We start from the raw sequence: 17723 nt of genomic DNA, 5'->3' as shown, positions 1-17723 counted from the left end.
TTTGTGATGGTCTATTGGTCAGAAGAAACAACGGTACAGCCAAGTAGGACGAAGTATTACTCTAATGATAATTATTGAAACAAGAAAGAGCAGACATAGTCTCAGGTGACGTTTCGTCCGTGACCCACAAACTTCTTCAGGTCGTGTGCCAGCACAAGCCGTGTGCCAGAATCACGTGGATATACACGACTGATTGTGCGATCCCTTCCCTGCTCGAGTAATTCTGGGGGAGCACCGGGTCGCTTCTGCCTCCTCCCTGGACCCCAGTTGGACGGTGTGTCGATAAAGCGTGTTGGCGAACTAATCATCTGTGAGCGAGTCAGCATGAGTTGCACACAATCATGTGGTAAATGTATTTTTGAGTCTGATCGATCATGGAAATTACAAAACGGCACTTTCGGTGTAATTTCTTGACTTCCGGTTCCGGGTTGCACCACGTTTGTTGCTGCTGCGTGAATTTCTCCCTCCAGCTCAACAAAGCTAAGTTTTCCGGACCAGATACATTGTATTCTAACATTATATTTTCATTCCTTTATTGCTGGTCGTGTTTTCGTCCAATATTCTGGGCCAAACCGTACTTTGTTGTGTGGAATTGTTCAATTTGTGTCCCTGGTTAAGTCCGACCGACTCGTGCAGGGCTCGGCGAGACGGGTTGTGCCCTCTGCCTCCATTTTCGATTGTACGTGCTTCGTTTTCGCTCCTTTTCTCCCAGGTATTGTTACTTCTGATCCCTCAGCTTCATCCCTTTCCCCTCTTCACTCCAAAAAACCCCTTTCTTCACACAAAAAAACAATAACAGGAAAAAAAACCGACTCCCAAATCCGGAATCACTTTTCACATCCACTCATTTGTTCCTCTCTTTATTTCCCGCCTGTGAAAACAACATTCACATTCTCTTCAATTTTATTCTTCGGTCCACGTCTTCAAGAGAGCTGTTCACCACCATCTCAGATCATCCCCAATCCAAAACAATGACCTTTTCTACCACCGTTAAACCACCACCCTCCCATACCCCCCCCACCACCTTCCCCCACCCAAATTTACAGATGTTCTTCCCTGAGAGTTTGCTTCTGCATCCATCTTATCCACATTATCCCCCTGCATTCGACCGTACTCCTTATCCTACCCACATCCCTGGTTGTCTGTCTCTGTCTATTTTGTCGCTCAGCCTTGCTGTTGGTATTTCTCCCTTATCCTCATGCTGCTCCTTTTGTTCTGTTCTATTGCATATATGGACACCCCTTCTAATTAGTGGATTCGGCTGTTTCAGCGACACCCATTGCTGACAGGTGTGTAAAATCAAGCACACAGCCGTGCAATCTCCATCGACAAACACTGGCAGTAGAATGAGTCGTACTGAAGAGCTCGGTGACTTTCAACGTGGATCATCAAGGTGTGGGAGGAGATACCGTCGGACATCATCAAGAGAGCATTTCTGAAAGGCTGCATCTCCAATAGCATGAACGGCACAGAGGACGACATCATTTGGGAGGAGGAGGCTGCGAATGTCGGTGACAGTGACGTGGACTTACTCCACCCTGACTCGGACAAGGAGTTACGTGCCGTCTTCGACGAGGAAAGCATTGACGAGGATTTCGATGGGTTTGGTTGAAAAGCTTCATCAAACACAAACGGCCCTTTTCCGGCCCACAGATCCACAAGACATGAGTATATCCAGTATATATATATATATATATATATATATATATATTTGTTTCACGATAATTTGCCGTAAGTCACATGGTGTTCGGACAAAGAACAAATGGTCATTGTGTGTTTGTGCTTAAATCGTGGATTCTCGAGAGTGGATGACATGTGCTGATGGCATGAATGTTTTCGGGGACGACAAAAGTAATTACACTTGCCTCTTGGGAATCTTGTAAGAACCTCTGCAATTCCCTGTTGTCTTGCAGCTGGAGCTTGACATTGACCGCCATCTTGCGGTTTGCCCACTGCCTGTGGGGATAAAATTCAACACAAAACCATGAAGCTTAATACAAAAATTAATAAGCTTCCGGTTCTGGGTTTGGAGTGTCGGTCTACTTCGGGGCTCTCTTCTGACGATCTCAAAGTTAAGTTTCCGGTCGTTATATGTCCCGTTTAAACTGTATATTTTATCACCTAAAATCCTAAATGTTACTGTGTGTTCCTAGTTCGGTTTTTTTTTCAAAAATCGTGCTATTTTGTGAGTTTTCGTCGACCTTGTCTTACCGGGTGCTTGAGGCCTACCCATCCCTCCCCTTGGTGTACGATCATGTATATTTGTATTTTCTCCCCATTACCTTCAATTTCCATCTTCCTCACTTTCCCAACGTCCCCCATCCCTCCAAACTAAACCCTCTATTTCTTCTCTTAAATCCAAAAAAAACGACCTTTGTCCTTGCACACTCACGAGTCCCGATCCTTCTTCTTCTTCTTCCTCCTGCCGGCACACTATCTTTATTCTACTGAGCTGACCCTCTCTCGCCATTACCTTCACGATTTCTTCCGACAACCTTCCATTCCCGAATATTACTTCTTAAAAAATTCATCAAAAAATAATAATCTTCCTTGTATCCTTTCGATCCATACACCTCCTGTAAATACATGTCTTTCTACTCTTCCTGGTACTTTTCATCGACCCAGCAGCTTCACACTGCGTTTACAGTTCCAAATTCACCATACACTTCCATGATTTTACTTCAACCTTCCCTTTTCCGAATGCTACGCAATCCTTATTTAAAATAAATAATTTCACTTTTGACTATACACCTCCCATAGCCACGTGCTTCTCCCATAACCACGTGATCTTTTACACCCCCTGCGTTTACCTATCCAAATTCACCATTCACCTCACGATTTTTTCTTCAACACTTCCTTTACCTAATCTGATGAAAACTCTCTCAAACAATAATAATAATAATAATAATAATAATAATAATAATAATAATCACTAGCCGAAACCCCGTCACAGCCGGATTCCGTTCCATGAGCCCAATATGACAACCAGTGGCGGCTCTTGCAAGAGCCGGATCCCAGTCGATGTACTCCATGGCCTTACCTAATGAGGCCTACAAAACGTCCTTGTACATGACATTTTTGGTGTACACTACTCCTTGTGAAGAAGTCCCCTGATTTGTGCACGTGTCTACTTTGACGTACACCGTGTCATAACTTCTCAGGTCACAGTGCCGAGAAAAACGTGATGCGACCGCAAGGAGCACAAAATTGGTCCCTCAGTATTAATATATAGATAATAAAAAACGATCTCTTATAATGCTTCATCTTCCTCTTTCATACGTGTGGCACTCTTTACTACATCATAATGCACTACTCTTCTCCTATTTCAACAGACTGCTCTCAATTCGACCTTTCCTTCATACCTTGCCTTACAAATCCAACTAAAACAGCGTTTCTTCTCTCCATTTCTCTGAATTCGGCTTCATTGCATCCCTCAAGATATGTGTTTAATCGCATCTCTGACCAAAAACTTTTTTAAAACCCCAGTTTGCTATGAGTGTTCACTTTCCATCAACCATTCTTTTTTCCAATTTCAGTGCCAACTCACCCCTCACTCTCAAAGCAACCATCACACCCTTCTCCCTCCAAGCCTCCCTCTCACCTTTCTCAAAAACTCCCCTTCACTTTTCTCCCTCAACTCTCCCCACTCACCCTTATCCTACCATTCACCCCCCTCACTCACCCTTCTCAAAGTTGCCCCCCTCTCATGCATAAAGTAGCCTCCTTCCACAGCCCTCTCACCTCCATCTCTTCACACCACCTCCTCAAATCCTCAACTGCCTTCTGCTCCCTCTCTTGTCACCCCTCTCCCCCAACACCACAGAGCCTTTTCTCCTCCTGATCCGGCTCCCTCCCCGAACTATTCTGCACTCACCCACACTTTCAACAACCCTCCTTTCCTCCCCTCCTCGTCCCTTGTCCTACCCTCCACCTCCCCTCCCACCCCCTGCACCCAAAGCCTCCTTCCCTCCCTCTTCATCAACAGTGTGGAACTCAAATATCCGGGGCCGTCGCTCAAACTTTTCAGATCTTTCCATACAGGTTGCCACTGACAAACCAGACATCATCTGCCTAACAGAAACTTTCCTCCCCCAAGACGTGTCTGACTCCCAAGTATCTCTCCCTGGTTACTCCCTCCTCCGGTATGACAGACCTGAGCCTCGTCCTGGTGGAGGAATTGCTCTCTTCATCAAAGACTCTATTCCTCACTCTCCATGCACTGCCCTCACTCCCCCACACCCCCAAGAATACCTCTGGCTCGGGCTTCCCCTCCACTCCCACCTCATGTTTATATGTGTACTGTACCGTCCACCAAACAGTGATGACTCCATCTGCACCTCACTATCCGAAAACATGGACCAACTTCTATCCTCTCATCCAAACTCTCTCTTCCTCATATGTGGCGACTTCAATTGTCATCATGCCAGTTGGCTTGGTGTGGGTACCTCTCTCACCTGTCATGGCACTTCAGTGCCATGTTCCCTGCCCCATCCCTCTCCCTTTCACAGATCTAATGCCTCTGTTCCGCACTGTTTTGTCCTTCCCACTCCCGCTCCTCTTGTCTCATGCCCCCCTTACTGTGCGTTGTGTGTTAGCTTTCATACGAGCCTCGACAAGGTATACAAAAAAAACAAAACAAAAATAAACCAATGTCACCCGCAGGGTGACCCGTATCTTGCCAAAAGGTGACCACGTGTGACTTCTATAAGGTCACACTGAGGTGAACAGAGCTGCTATCCACCAGGAGCGACTCCTTGAGGAATATCTGCCGACGAGAGATTCCGATGAGAATCGTTCTGCAGAGTAACCATGAAAAATATGCATTTGCCTCATAACGTCACCAAATGACGTCATAATGTCTCAAGCTTGACATATCTAGAAAGCACTCATCGAGGTGTTTAATTTGAGGTACGACACGATATGGTTCATAAAACTTGAAAATTTGACCTGAGGGTCAAATATGTTTGACCTTCGGCGTTAACCATGAAGGTCAAGGCCAATCGCCACCAAAAATGAATCAGCTGAGCACTAGACCATGACCTATATTCCCATGAAGTTTGAAGACGATCCAATCAAAATGACTCAAAAAATAAGGGTTTCGTCGACTCCCCTGATTTGCGACAAAGTGACCTTGACCTTTGACCTTGACCTTCAAAATTTTATGCGCTGAAAGGGACCTCAATAGGACTCTGATATGCGAAGTTACAAAAATTTCCAATAATAACTGTGCTCTGCAGAATTTTTTACACGTGATTACAGACAAAAAAAAAACAAAAAAACAAAAAACATACAAGCTGACTAACATATCTTGCAAAAACTTCGATTTGGCAAGATAACAAACAAACATTTATTCTACGAATAGCCACCTCTGACTATCTGCCTGTGACTTCAATTGTCATCATGCCAGTTGGCTGGGTGTGGGTACCACTCTCAACAGCCATGGCACTTCAGCAATAGACTTCTGCGACTCATTGGGACTGACTCAATTGGTCAACTTCCGGATCCGGATCTCAAACGATGGTACTCCATCTCTTCTGGATCTGATTTTGACCAATTTCCCTGAAAATATCTGTTCTTTCTCCGCTCCAATCAGTTCTTCTGACCACGTCCTTGTCAAAGTAAACATCTCTCTGGCTGTTATTCGAGATCCACCTCAGGCCAACTGGCAGGGTCTCCGAGCAGCCATCAAACTTCCAGACTGATCTCCCATCGCTACTTTCTCCAACATCAACTCGTCCTGGGAATTCTTTCAAAGAAACTTGCTCTCCCTCATGCACAGATTTATCCCCTTTCGTCTTCAGTTGTCCTACCCTTCCTCCTGCCCATGGTTCACTGAAGCTTGTGGCGAAGCAAATGTCCTAAAATAACTTGCCTTCACCTCATGGAAGGGTAATCCAACTGAAGAAATCTCAGTTCCTTCCACAAAGCTTGGAACAAGTGTGTATCTACCCTCAGGAGAGCCAGAAAACATCATCTTTCTCATCTCAAGTCTGAACTTTCAAACCTCTCTCTCCCTCCTCTAACTTCGTCAGAGGCCATTTCAGTGGCTTTGACTGACAGCATTTGGAAAAAAATATTTTTTTAGATCGAGAAAGTAATAAAAACTTAACACCTGTAAGTAAAATTATTTCCCTCGACAAATGGTTTTACACAAATGCAAGGGAAATATAATTTGATCTCCCGACCTCATGTGAACGAAAAATAAATAAAAGGCATCGGTGTCACACACCCGAGTATCTCACACACACCCGAGGCCCTGCGGATGGGTATCACAAACACGACTGAGCATTAACAATGGAGAGACTTGCAAGCGAGGAGGAATATGTAGATTAAAGTAGATCTGACATTGAACGATCTACGTTGACATAGATCTGCGTGGACCAACACACTCACCGACGGGAGCACAAACCGACTGCAATAGCTTTCCCCGTCTAGTCGTGAACGGGTGAGACTCGCGAAACATAAGAGAAGAAATACCGGTACGTATCTTGTCCAACTCAGACAAAACTGCGGGAGGACAGACATGTCCGCGAAACTTCGCAAACCTTTGATCGATAGAATCGATTATCTCCTGGATTTTTCCTGCGAAGATGTTGTTCTCGGCAAAGAGCCCCCAGCCGGTCTCAACCACAGCGTTTATCTGTTCATGGTTCGCATCCATGGTCGTTTTCAGGTCCTCGAGCTTCTTGATGGCCTTCTCGGCAGCCTCGAATGTCACGGGCATCTCCGTGTGGCTCAGGATGTGCTCCTGGGGTAGATGAGATCAATCGTTCGTTAAAACGAAGCAAAGATGGCAAAGAAGCTGAACTGGGACTTAGCAAGGCCTCATCTGGAATATTGTGTTCGGTTTTGATCACCACCTTTCAGGAAGGACGTGGCGACTTACCATCGAGTGAGTTCAGCACGGACAGCTACCAGATTGATTCTGGGGCCGAGCTGCACGAAGCTACGAGGGGTGGCTGAAGAACTAAGCCATGAAGGACTTCATACATGAGAAAGGAGGTGATTAAAAAGTGATATGATTGAGATGTTGAGGATAATGAAAGGTGCAGAAAAATTTAAGTGCAGAGTTTTTTCAGTGGAGTAGACAGTGATGGGACCAGGAGCCATTCCCTGAGAGTGAAGAAGAGGAGAGTTAAGAAAGCAGTAAGACAGGGGTCTTTTACTCAGAGTAGTTCATGCATGGAATGGTCCACCTGGAAAGGTTGTGGCAGCAGAAACAGTCGATAGGTTTAAATTAGAATTAGATCGGTACCTGGAAGTTATGGAGATCCAGGGGTAGAGGGATGTTGCCAGGACTTTTAGGTAGTTTGCGTATGGATGAATGATTGGATGATATAGTGGTTGTGATGTCTGTTTGAGGGTCTTGTCAAATGTGCTGTGGTTGTTGTGGTGAATGTGCTGTTGTTGTTTATTCATTCCTCACCCAACAGCCATCTTTATCCCTTCAATAAATATTTAAACGACAGTTCACCTTGTCTTGAGAAAAGGGAAATGGGAAGGGTCTTAATTTTTTAATGCAAGGTCTAAGGCTCGTTATGGAGTGTGCGCATGGAGTAGTTCAGGGACGGACAGACAGAAACACTCCTGATTTATAATACTAGTACGTGCCCGTACGTGCAAAAAAAAACTTTCAAACCGCGAGCCAGAAACAATAACCACGCAGGCCGTTCCTTTGCTCTCGCGTGCCAGTACATGTGTGGCCATACGTGCAAACCAAAAAAATTAAAAATAAAAAACTTTCAAACAACTACACAGGCCGTTCCTTGGCTCTCGTAAATGACGACTGGATTGGGGCATTGTGTTTATCGATAAATGCGCAGAAGAAATCGAGAAATTATTAGAATACATTAAGTCATCACTATCCGGAAGTGGTGCGTGTCCGTACGGAATGTTCACGTGCATTCCACGAATTATCGCTTGCATTGAAGTCACAACTGCTGTGATACTTACACACACAGAGTTAATTAAAATCCAAATTAAAATCAAGTTTACCTCCCTGTCTTTGCTTGCCATGACATTAGCTGCCATTGACCATTGCCACTCCTACGCCATGGTAACTAAGGCACTGATGCCCATCATAACCGGCACGGCCCGTGACGTCATCGTCGGCCGGCCACGCACTGGCCTACGCAGCAACGTGTCCTTTCATTGGTTGGTAAATAAATGGCCATAACTTTGGAAGCACTTGTCCGATTAATATCACACCTTGAAAAGGCACATCCACAGGGCCCCAGCAATATACCTGGCAAGTTTCAATTAGATCGGCCCAGTGATTGTCGAGAAAACAGCGGTCACAGACACACACACACACACACACATTGCTGGAATTATAGATAGATAAATACCTGGTGGATTAAGAAGCCTTCAGCTCGACGGGCATCCTTCAGTAAGCTCTGATACCCATGCGCCTGGGACAAAAGAGCGAGCCGGCTGTCCCACGCTTGGTGGAGATCGTTCCAGCCGGTATTGAGGGCTTGCAGCCGCTGCCGAAGGGACACGTACTGTGCGTCGCTGCGATCATGGCTCATGGCCTCGCCCTCTTCGCAAATCCGCATGTAGTCATCCTCATGGTTGTCCACCTCGCTGCGTACGGTGTGGTGTTGCGCAAGCAGCTTTTCGGCTTCCAGCAGCGTACTCGGCGTGTCCTCGGACGTGATTGCTGTATGTGTCGAAGAGAGCCAACCCTGGTAGAAGAGAGGACGGGACGATGAGAAGAGAATGAGCGTGAAGCAAAAGGACGGTAATGGTGCAGGTAAGCTGTTTATGAACAACTCAGGCAAATGTTCGACCGACATTCGGTGAAAACTTGACACTGCTTCCACTCGACAACTGCACAGGTACACCTACGAGAACATTCCTGAAAATGTCTTCAATAATCCTTCACCATAAACATAGTTGAGAGTCCAGGGAATACTTTACCCCGAAGTCTTGAGAAAAAGGACAGGGGAAGGGTCTTTTAAACTCTTGCAGATTGCATGTCCGAGCCCGATCCCACCACCTGGACACGATTTCCTCTGACGCAGACAAAATGGCGGGTCATAGTCATTGGCTACGACCCGCCATTTTGTCTGAGTCTCAATAATCCCCAACGCTGACATTTGTTTAGTCGAGAGGGTGTAAAATGATTAAATAATTTGTCCAAGTACTGCCATACTGTAGGTTTTTCTTTGAAGTTCTGCAGTGCTCAAGTACGTAATTAAATTGAAATAAAATTAGGATTTTAAGTTTTGTACAAACATATTTTTCAGAAGTTTGCCGCCGTTGATGCACCGTCTTTTACACCGCCTTATTTAACACATCACTCGAGTCATTCGTGCCTGTTGTTTGTGTCCTTTATGACGTCCCTAAAAACAGCAAGGTTTCTGTTTGTTATGATTTTGAATTTTGATTGATTGCCAGGCAGGCAGACACTAAAAAATAATTACCTTACTCGTCTCGGGATGTGCGATCGGGACGATATTCAGTACAATTTACCAAGTCCAGTCTAAGTACTGCAAAACTGCAGGTTCGTGTTCTGCAGTGTTCAAGACAGAACATTCAATTCATATTAAGTACGTAGTTCCTCAATCTTTGTCGACAGACAGAGTGAACCGATTGTTAACACCAATTGAAGCTTCGCGTGCTGCTTTGCTGACATCATTGATCCCAGAATCACAAAAGCATGAACCTCCTGTGTGAACCAGGACGGCGCAGACATTATGACGTCACACGTCTGAAGCACAGTGAAAGTAAAGTTTTGTTTCGGATTTCAGAATCCGGTCTGATGAATGCATCCACACATCCAGTTCATCAGACAGTTATTTCTTTAAATGCATGTTCAGATTAGTCCCGTCCCCATGTCTAATGGGATCTTAAATGTGATGCGTTGAGAATGGTGAAGAATAGATCCCCTCTCTTGTGGGAAGCTTTTTTCTTTATCACAGACACGTTTACACACATTTCTTTCGTGAGCTCTGACGCGCGTCCTTATTTTTCATCAGCAACGTTCTTTCGTGAGCTCCAGCGCCCGCCTTTTTTTGGAGTGCACGGGTCGTCATGGTAACCGTGCGCAAGTGGGGCGGGGTGAGCTTGGGGCGGACTGCGCCGGCCGGGACGGACCGCAGATATAAAACGAATTGGAGGTCCGTTCTGAAGTGAGAAGTGAGAGGAAAAGGGCGAGAGAAGTGAGAGGAAAAGGGTGAGAGAAGAGAGAGGAAAAGGGTGAGAGAAGTGAGAGGAAAAGGGCGAGAGAAGTGAGAGGAAAAGGGCGAGAGAAGTGAGAGGAAAAGGGCGAGAGAAGTGAGAGGAAAAGGGCGAGAGAAGTGAGAGGAAAAGGGCGAGAGAAGAGAGGAAAAGGGCGAGAGAAGTGAGAGGAAAAGGGCGAGAGAAGAGAGAGGAAAAGGGCGAGAGAAGTGAGAGGAAAAGGGCGAGAGAAGTGAGAGGAAAAGGGCGAGAGAAGTGAGAGGAAAAGGGCGAGAGAAGTGAGAGGAAAAGGGCGAGAGAAGTGAGAGGAAAAGGGCGAGAGAAGTGAGAGGAAAAGGGCGAGAGAAGTGAGAGGAAAAGGGCGAGAGAAGTGAGAGGAAAAGGGCGAGAGAAGTGAGAGGAAAAGGGCGAGAGAAGAGAGAGGAAAAGGGCGAGAGAAGAGAGAGGAAAAGGGCGAGAGAAGTGAGAGGAAAAGGGCGAGAGAAGTGAGAGGAAAAGGGCGAGAGAAGAGAGGAAAAGGGCGAGAGAAGTGAGAGGAAAAGGGCGAGAGAAGAGAGAGGAAAAGGGCGAGAGAAGAGAGGAAAAGGGCGAGAGAAGTGAGAGGAAAAGGGCGAGAGAAGAGAGAGGAAAAGGGCGAGAGAAGTGAGAGGAAAAGGGCGAGAGAAGAGAGAGGAAAAGGGCGAGAGAAGTGAGAGGAAAAGGGCGAGAGAAGTGAGAGGAAAAGGGCGAGAGAAGTGAGAGGAAAAGGGCGAGAGAAGAGAGAGAGGAAAAGGGCGAGAGAAGAGAGAGGAAAAGGGCGAGAGAAGAGAGAGGAAAAGGGCGAGAGAAGAGAGAGGAAAAGGGCGAGAGAAGTGAGAGGAAAAGGGCGAGAGAAGTGAGAGGAAAAGGGCGACAGAAGTGAGGAAAAGGGCGAGAGAAGAGAGAGGAAAAGGGCGAGAGAAGTGAGGAAAAGGGGGAAAGAAGTGAGAGGAAAAGGGCGAGAGAAGTGAGAGGAAAAGGGCGAGAGAAGTGAGAGGAAAAGGGCGAGAGAAGTGAGAGGAAAAGGGCGAGAGAAGTGAGGAAAAGGGCGAGAGAAGTGAGAGGAAAAGGGCGAGAGAAGAGAGAGGAAAAGGGCGAGAGAAGTGAGGAAAAGGGCGAGAGAAGTGAGAGGAAAAGGGCGAGAGAAGAGAGAGGAAAAGGGCGAGAGAAGTGAGAGGAAAAGGGCGAGAGAAGTGAGAGGAAAAGGGCGAGAGAAGTGAGAGGAAAAGGGCGAGAGAAGAGAGAGGAAAAGGGCGAGAGAAGAGAGAGGAAAAGGGCGAGAGAAGTGAGAGGAAAAGGGCGAGAGAAGTGAGAGGAAAAGGGCGAGAGAAGAGAGAGGAAAAGGGCGAGAGAAGTGAGAGGAAAAGGGCGAGAGAAGAGAGAGGAAAAGGGCGAGAGAAGAGAGAGGAAAAGGGCGAGAGAAGTGAGAGGAAAAGGGCGAGAGAAGAGAGAGGAAAAGGGCGAGAGAAGAGAGAGGAAAAGGGCGAGAGAAGTGAGAGGAAAAGGGCGAGAGAAGTGAGAGGAAAAGGGCGAGAGAAGAGAGAGGAAAAGGGCGAGAGAAGAGAGAGGAAAAGGGCGAGAGAAGTGAGAGGAAAAGGGCGAGAGAAGAGAGAGGAAAAGGGCGAGAGAAGAGAGAGGAAAAGGGCGAGAGAAGTGAGAGGAAAAGGGTGAGAGAAGAGAGAGGAAAAGGGCGAGAGAAGTGAGAGGAAAAGGGCGAGAGAAGAGAGAGGAAAAGGGTGAGAGAAGAGAGAGGAAAAGGGTGAGAGAAGCGAGCAGGAAGCGAGTGTAAGTGCGCAAAAAAGGAGAAAAAAGTGAGCGTGTGATGCGCGTGTGGGTGTCTGACCAGCACCAACGAGTCAATTCGTCCTTCCCAGTGCTTGAGCAAGCGAACGTGTGGTGCGCGTGTGGGTGTGAGCAGCGCCGATAACGAGTGAGGCACGGGTCAGTCACCAACGTGATGCGCGGGTCAGTCACCGATGGACCGTGTGGGTCACTGGATGTCAGCAGTTTCGTGAAGTGTGAGAAGCTGCCCGTGTCGCAGCACCAGGGTCGAAACCCACGACAGACGATCTCAGTGCCCTCCCAGAGGTCGGCTGGCATTCAAGGCTGTTCGCGAGAGGGTGCACGGCAAGGCTGGGTGCTGGCGACGGACGTGACACACACGCACACATTTCAGGACGTTTTCACTTCACGGACGACTACTCTCTGGTGGGCGAGACGATTCTCCCCCCCCCCACCCGCCCCTCCCCTGAATGATCTGTTGGGTATCCTTGTCTGTGTTTAGCTGTAAGTCAACCCCTGATAAACATCTGCTTTTTGTCTCTTTCCTGGCATTTTGATTGATTTTGCTTTGAAATTTATTCTTTATTTACTTCAGAAAATAAAAATTTATTTTTATTTTATTATTAATAAATCATTTATCGATTTCCAACCTGTCCGTTGTTGCCCTTTCCTTCCATTGGTCTGGCATTGTCCGAACGGAGATAGACTGGGAGGTAATTACCACAGATTTGACCAAAAATAGTCAGCACGCACCAGCGGTTAAAACGCCCGGCCGCCCTAATTAAAATCTAATCGAGATAACATTGGGTGCTTTGCCGAGGGCACGCTCCCCGCTCAGGTAACCACGTGACCTCTAGTTAAACGGCATAATTAGACGGTGGACACTGGAACTCGTGGTTAACTGGGTGGCGTTCATGGTTTTAAAACAACCCACCGCACCACAACGTTAATTGTGAGCGGTGGTCCCAGGTCTGGCTCCACCGAGACAACCGGTGATTAATCCCCCTGAGTGACAAGCTGGTGTCTCGGTGCCCGTGGCAGCAACAGTATTATTTCAAATAATAAATCCCATTGTATTTGTTATTTTACGGCCTGCCAGGACAGATTCGACTCTTAAAGGATTGAATATTCACCTTTGACCTGTCGTGCCATGGTTGGAATCCGAACTCAGCGAGAAACTACCACCCTGGCGTTCGGCATGCAGGGCGAGGAATCAATCGGATGGACGTTAAACTGGAGGATGCGTCTGCCAGCACTGCAGGAGTTGGTTCAAGCTTGGCCGGCAGATTCGTGAAAGACGTCCTTCCCCAGCCGATCCCACCAGACGGTGGGAATAATTGGGGCGGTTGAAGAAGTACGAGGAAGTATTAATAGCTCTGTCATTTTGATAATGTTAGGAAGAAAGAGGGGGTTCATGTGTGAAAAGTAAGGTGAAGAAACGAGTGAAGTTATGTGAGTCGGTTGTTTGCAAAAGAAACGTTTGTTGGGGAACAAGTCGAGGCCCATGGAAGGGCGAGGAGGCAGAGGGCACAACTTAATTTGCTCTTTCGTGGATATTTACACAACAATTTGCCAGAAGTCGAACAAAGGGAATAGACGCTTCCAAACGATTTTTAACCACACGTCTCCATCGCGTGCGTATATGCAAACTCTGATCGGTTCTTCCCGAAATTCCCGACCGTGCGACGTCAATTTCCAGGAGTAAACTACATGGGAAATTTATCAGACATATTAACTGGAAAGTGGGACTGTGGCCGAGCTGAACAGTTTGTTTTGTTTCCCACTGATAGGCCGGATCTGGATTTGGACATGAACCAAAGTCTAATTGGTTTGTTTTTGTGACCTCCCCAACTCATCCACCAAGTTTCATCCGAACCTGTCCATAACTGTTTGAGATATCATGCTCCTGCATATCCTATTGGGCCCTACATCTCAATGGTGAAGAATCACCGACAAAAACCCATTAAAAACAATCTCGTATCCGGATGCCTCCACTCTCTATACAAAGAAGATGGACAAAAACAAATAATCATGAAGCATTTCAAGCTCCAGGAGAATGGGCACCTGAAAATCGTCCAGGTCTCGTAACACCTTCTGCAGCTTGCTCGCCTCGCTGAGAGATTCATTACGCTCATGCAGGGTCTCCATGAGATCGGCCGACAGGGCCTTGATCTCGGCCACACAATCGCGGATGGCCTCGGCCTGCTCCGGGTGCTGCATAACCAGCCGCTCCGCCTCGCAACGCGTTTCCTCCAGCTTGGTCTGAATCAGGCGAGGAGGACACGGTCCAACGGGTGAACCGTAACCGATGAACGGACACAGCCGTAGTGAAAGAGATTGGGTGATTTTAAAAATAAAAGCTCCGTTTATACAATCAAACATTGTCGTCGGCTCATTTTGGATATGCAAATGATTCGCCAAAAGACCTCAAGAACCAAAATGTGAATGCTAAAAGTGAGCAGATTCTCCCATTCATGATGTCCTGAAATGCACTAAACAACAACAAACACAAACAATAAGGGACCAACATACTCGGCCGAGTCAACCTGTGGGTGTTCTTGAGGAATATGGAGGAAATAAATTTTAACTGAAGAAACATTACACCCAGTGATGTCATGGTTATTGTGTCCGCTCTCAGTCTGAGAGGTCGGTGGTTCGAACCCCTGTCGAGTAATACCAACGACTTTCAACAGAACGAGGTCGAGATCTGCAGCAGCATGTGCTGCTTCTTTCTTGACAATCAGCATTTAAGGTGATAATGTGGACAAATCCCTTGGATTGGTATCCCATGGGCAGGAGGAAGGAAGGGGGAGAGGTGGACTTCCTGATAACTGCAAAGAAAAATGCACCGCTACAAGGTGGCACATGGAGGATTCTGGGAAGTGACCCAGGTCAAGAGCTGTATTTTTCTGTAGTGGTGTGTGTGTGTGTGTGTGCTTATAACAACCCTTCCATGAGCATTCAGTAAGCTGGAATAAAAAAACAACAACAATTGAAAGGCCTACCTGAATACTGGTGAGGTCCCTCTCCATTCCTGCAAGCTTGCGCTGCAAGGCCGTGACTCCAGCCAGGTCTTTTCCAAACTCTTGGGATGATTCGATGACTTTGGTTTTTTCCTTAATCCAGGCCTTGGTCGCGTTTACTTGAAGGTGAAAGTTCTCGATGCTGAGGGCTGACTGCAATCCTTCTTTCTTCAGGTCCACCAACTCGAGAAATTTATTCCACCTATAGGCCCGGAGACAAGCCGACGTATCAAAGTACAACACGTGGAGTGTCGGATATGTCCGTTCACATACAGACTACGCAGAAGGTTTACACAACTAACGAGAGCAAGGAAAGCGAGATCAAAAGCACGGCCATACCTGTCATTCAAGCGACCCTGCTTCACCTTGACGTCTTGTTCTCCAGGATGACCGGCGCTGATGAGCTGAAGGGAAAGTCGGTTCACCACGGCGATATGTGCGGCCTCGCTGTTCACCTCGAGATCCAGGCTTTGGAAACTGGACCAAGCAACACACAAACCTTCAGCCAGACAGGTCCAAACTACAACCATCTCATTGTCTTGCCTCCACAAAATTGAGAGACCATGAAACGATAGAATCAAAATGAAATGATTTGACTCGCCTTGATGGACTTGAGGAAAGTCATTCACCGATGGAAGAGTTAATGAGAGGTTTCAATTCGGTCACAATCACAAAAACATCATCAGATGTTGAAACTCACCGGTGCTGTACCACCTCAAGATCCTCAAGGCATGCAGGTAGAATCATCCCGTTCAGCCATTGCTCTTTCTCATCAGTCCACAGATCGCAGATGTCCACCTGACTGTACACCTCGTAGAGAGCAAGCGCCTCCTGCAGGCACCGCTCGCGGCGGTGCGCTGCCTCCACTAACTCATTGTACTGTCGCTCCAACCCCACGAAGCGCCCCCGCCCACCGGCCTTGGTAGTTGACTTTCTAGTCGAGAGGGTTTGGACCTGTTCGCGCAGAGCGTCCACAGCTGGACTGTGGGGAGAAGAAGGACCGCACGTGAGATGACGTTCAGGACCATCCTGTTCTCCTGTATTGAAAATGCAATTTAATATTTTGCATCAAAACGACTGCAATTTGGTCGTCATCATCTGGGCGATGCAAGTACCTGGTGTGAATGACAAAATCAGAGCACGCATGGCGAGCCAAGAAGCTCTCTCTCACCGGTATCCAGAAATCTCCATCATCACGACCTTGTGTTTCTTGAGAAGTGTTTGAGTGGAGAACAAATCACTGCCGACGTCACCGCCAGACACGAGGCGCATCACGTCCGAGATCCAGGCCTCGAGGTCGTCCAAGTCCGCCGCAAACAGCCACGACATCTCAGCATCGCTTAATTGCCGCTTGCGCACCGTCGCGAGTTCTTCTAATCCGTCCCACATCTGCTGCATTTCAACCACTCTCTCGGCGATCTCACCGGCGCCGAAATGTCCCAGCTCCGTCATCACTTCACCTTCGCGCACCGTTTGCTTCATATGGATCCGGCGGCTCCTCAGCTCATCCTCAAAAGTCCGGTAACGTGCCAGGAGTCTTAAAACGCCAGTCCGGTCCTTCCCGACCTCCTGAGATAGAAGGAGAGGTTCGGTCTCGCGTATCCAGCTCACCAGTTCGTCCATCTCTGAAAAGAAACACCAGCGGTGCCACGATGCTTGCAGTTTGTAATGCCGCGCCGCCGCCATTGCACACAGCTTAGCATATAGGACCTCCAGGTGAACAACACATTCTTGGACGAGCTGTGGGTCACAGGGCTTGTAACCTGCAGACGGTGACACGAAACATTAGTTAAATCTCAATGGCACGTCTCCGTCATCGTTTTCAGGTTACACTCGACGGGATGTCGCAGAAAACAGGGTAAAAAGTTGGAGTTCACCACATTCTACAGCAGCGCCAAAACAATACAGCCACTCAGGGTCGAGTGCAATCTCTGTGTGAACAATTTCCTGTTCACACAACTCAGAGACATACATCGCAGACACACCGACGCGGTCACCGCGGCATCTCCGGCATTACGTTCGCAATGATCCTCCGAAGAGCACGTGTTCGGAAAACCCAAAAGGTGTTCTTGTTCTTCCACCTTTCAAGGGGGGGTGGGGAAGTCCTGTTTTTCAAAAGGAAGGTTATCGACGATACGCACCCTCCCCAACAACGACAAACTTCTGCGCAGCGTCATGCACATTGCGAATGCACTCCTCCTGCAGCCAAACATCCGCCTCGACGAGCATATGCTTCTGCAGCAGATCCTTCACACCCAGCAGGTGTTTACCGTAGTCCTCAGATTGCAGGTGTACCTGTGGAGCGCACAAATAAATATCACCAAGACTGTGGTTAGAAATAAATAAAGGACGGAGAGAGTCTGCAGGTCCCATCACCGCTCGTTTTCTCACACATCGGACGCGCACAGCAGACATGCGAACACGGGTTCCATCGGTATCGGGGTGACACCGACACGCACAGGAGCGTGATCTCTCCCATTTTCAACCTTTTCAAAACAGGAGATCCAAAACAATGACGAGATGGAGGCATTGAACAAGGCAGGGCCATGCCCAGGTCCCCAGATGATGTTACATCTGAGAATGAGCGATCCACATCGAAGGATATCTGCATGTGGACTCACACACCATATCGTGTGCTGCAGGTTTGCAAGTATTTTCTTGCCACTCGCGCAGAAATTTCATCTCGCACGTCGAGCTGATTCACTTAAACAATTT

At 47.5% G+C, this 17723-nt stretch overlaps 1 protein-coding gene across 5 annotated transcripts in view; it reads right to left on the bottom strand.

Moving 5' to 3' along the window:
* Positions 1 to 17723, bottom strand: part of LOC147006332 (spectrin beta chain, non-erythrocytic 1-like) — a 68179-nt gene that overhangs the window by 30181 nt on the left and 20275 nt on the right. For all 5 annotated transcript variants that reach the window (XM_085869040.1, XM_085869041.1, XM_085869043.1 and 2 more), the window contains 9 exons: positions 17150 to 17303; positions 16180 to 16771; positions 15709 to 15990; positions 15348 to 15485; positions 14991 to 15210; positions 14050 to 14247; positions 8349 to 8687; positions 6546 to 6748; positions 1866 to 1956 (listed from right to left, as the gene is read on the bottom strand). In XM_085869040.1, the coding sequence (XP_085725166.1) occupies positions 1866 to 1956; positions 6546 to 6748; positions 8349 to 8687; positions 14050 to 14247; positions 14991 to 15210; positions 15348 to 15485; positions 15709 to 15990; positions 16180 to 16771; positions 17150 to 17303 (2217 nt within the window). The remainder of the gene's footprint in view (positions 1 to 1865; positions 1957 to 6545; positions 6749 to 8348; positions 8688 to 14049; positions 14248 to 14990; positions 15211 to 15347; positions 15486 to 15708; positions 15991 to 16179; positions 16772 to 17149; positions 17304 to 17723) is intronic.

This window comes from Eptatretus burgeri, unplaced genomic scaffold, assembly GCF_056783735.1.
Source record: "Eptatretus burgeri isolate ZD-2024b unplaced genomic scaffold, Ebu_testis_v1 Ebu_testis_scaffold_3186, whole genome shotgun sequence".
Lineage (NCBI taxonomy): Eukaryota > Metazoa > Chordata > Myxini > Myxiniformes > Myxinidae > Eptatretus > Eptatretus burgeri.
This window is presented reverse-complemented; position numbering and strand designations above follow the sequence as displayed.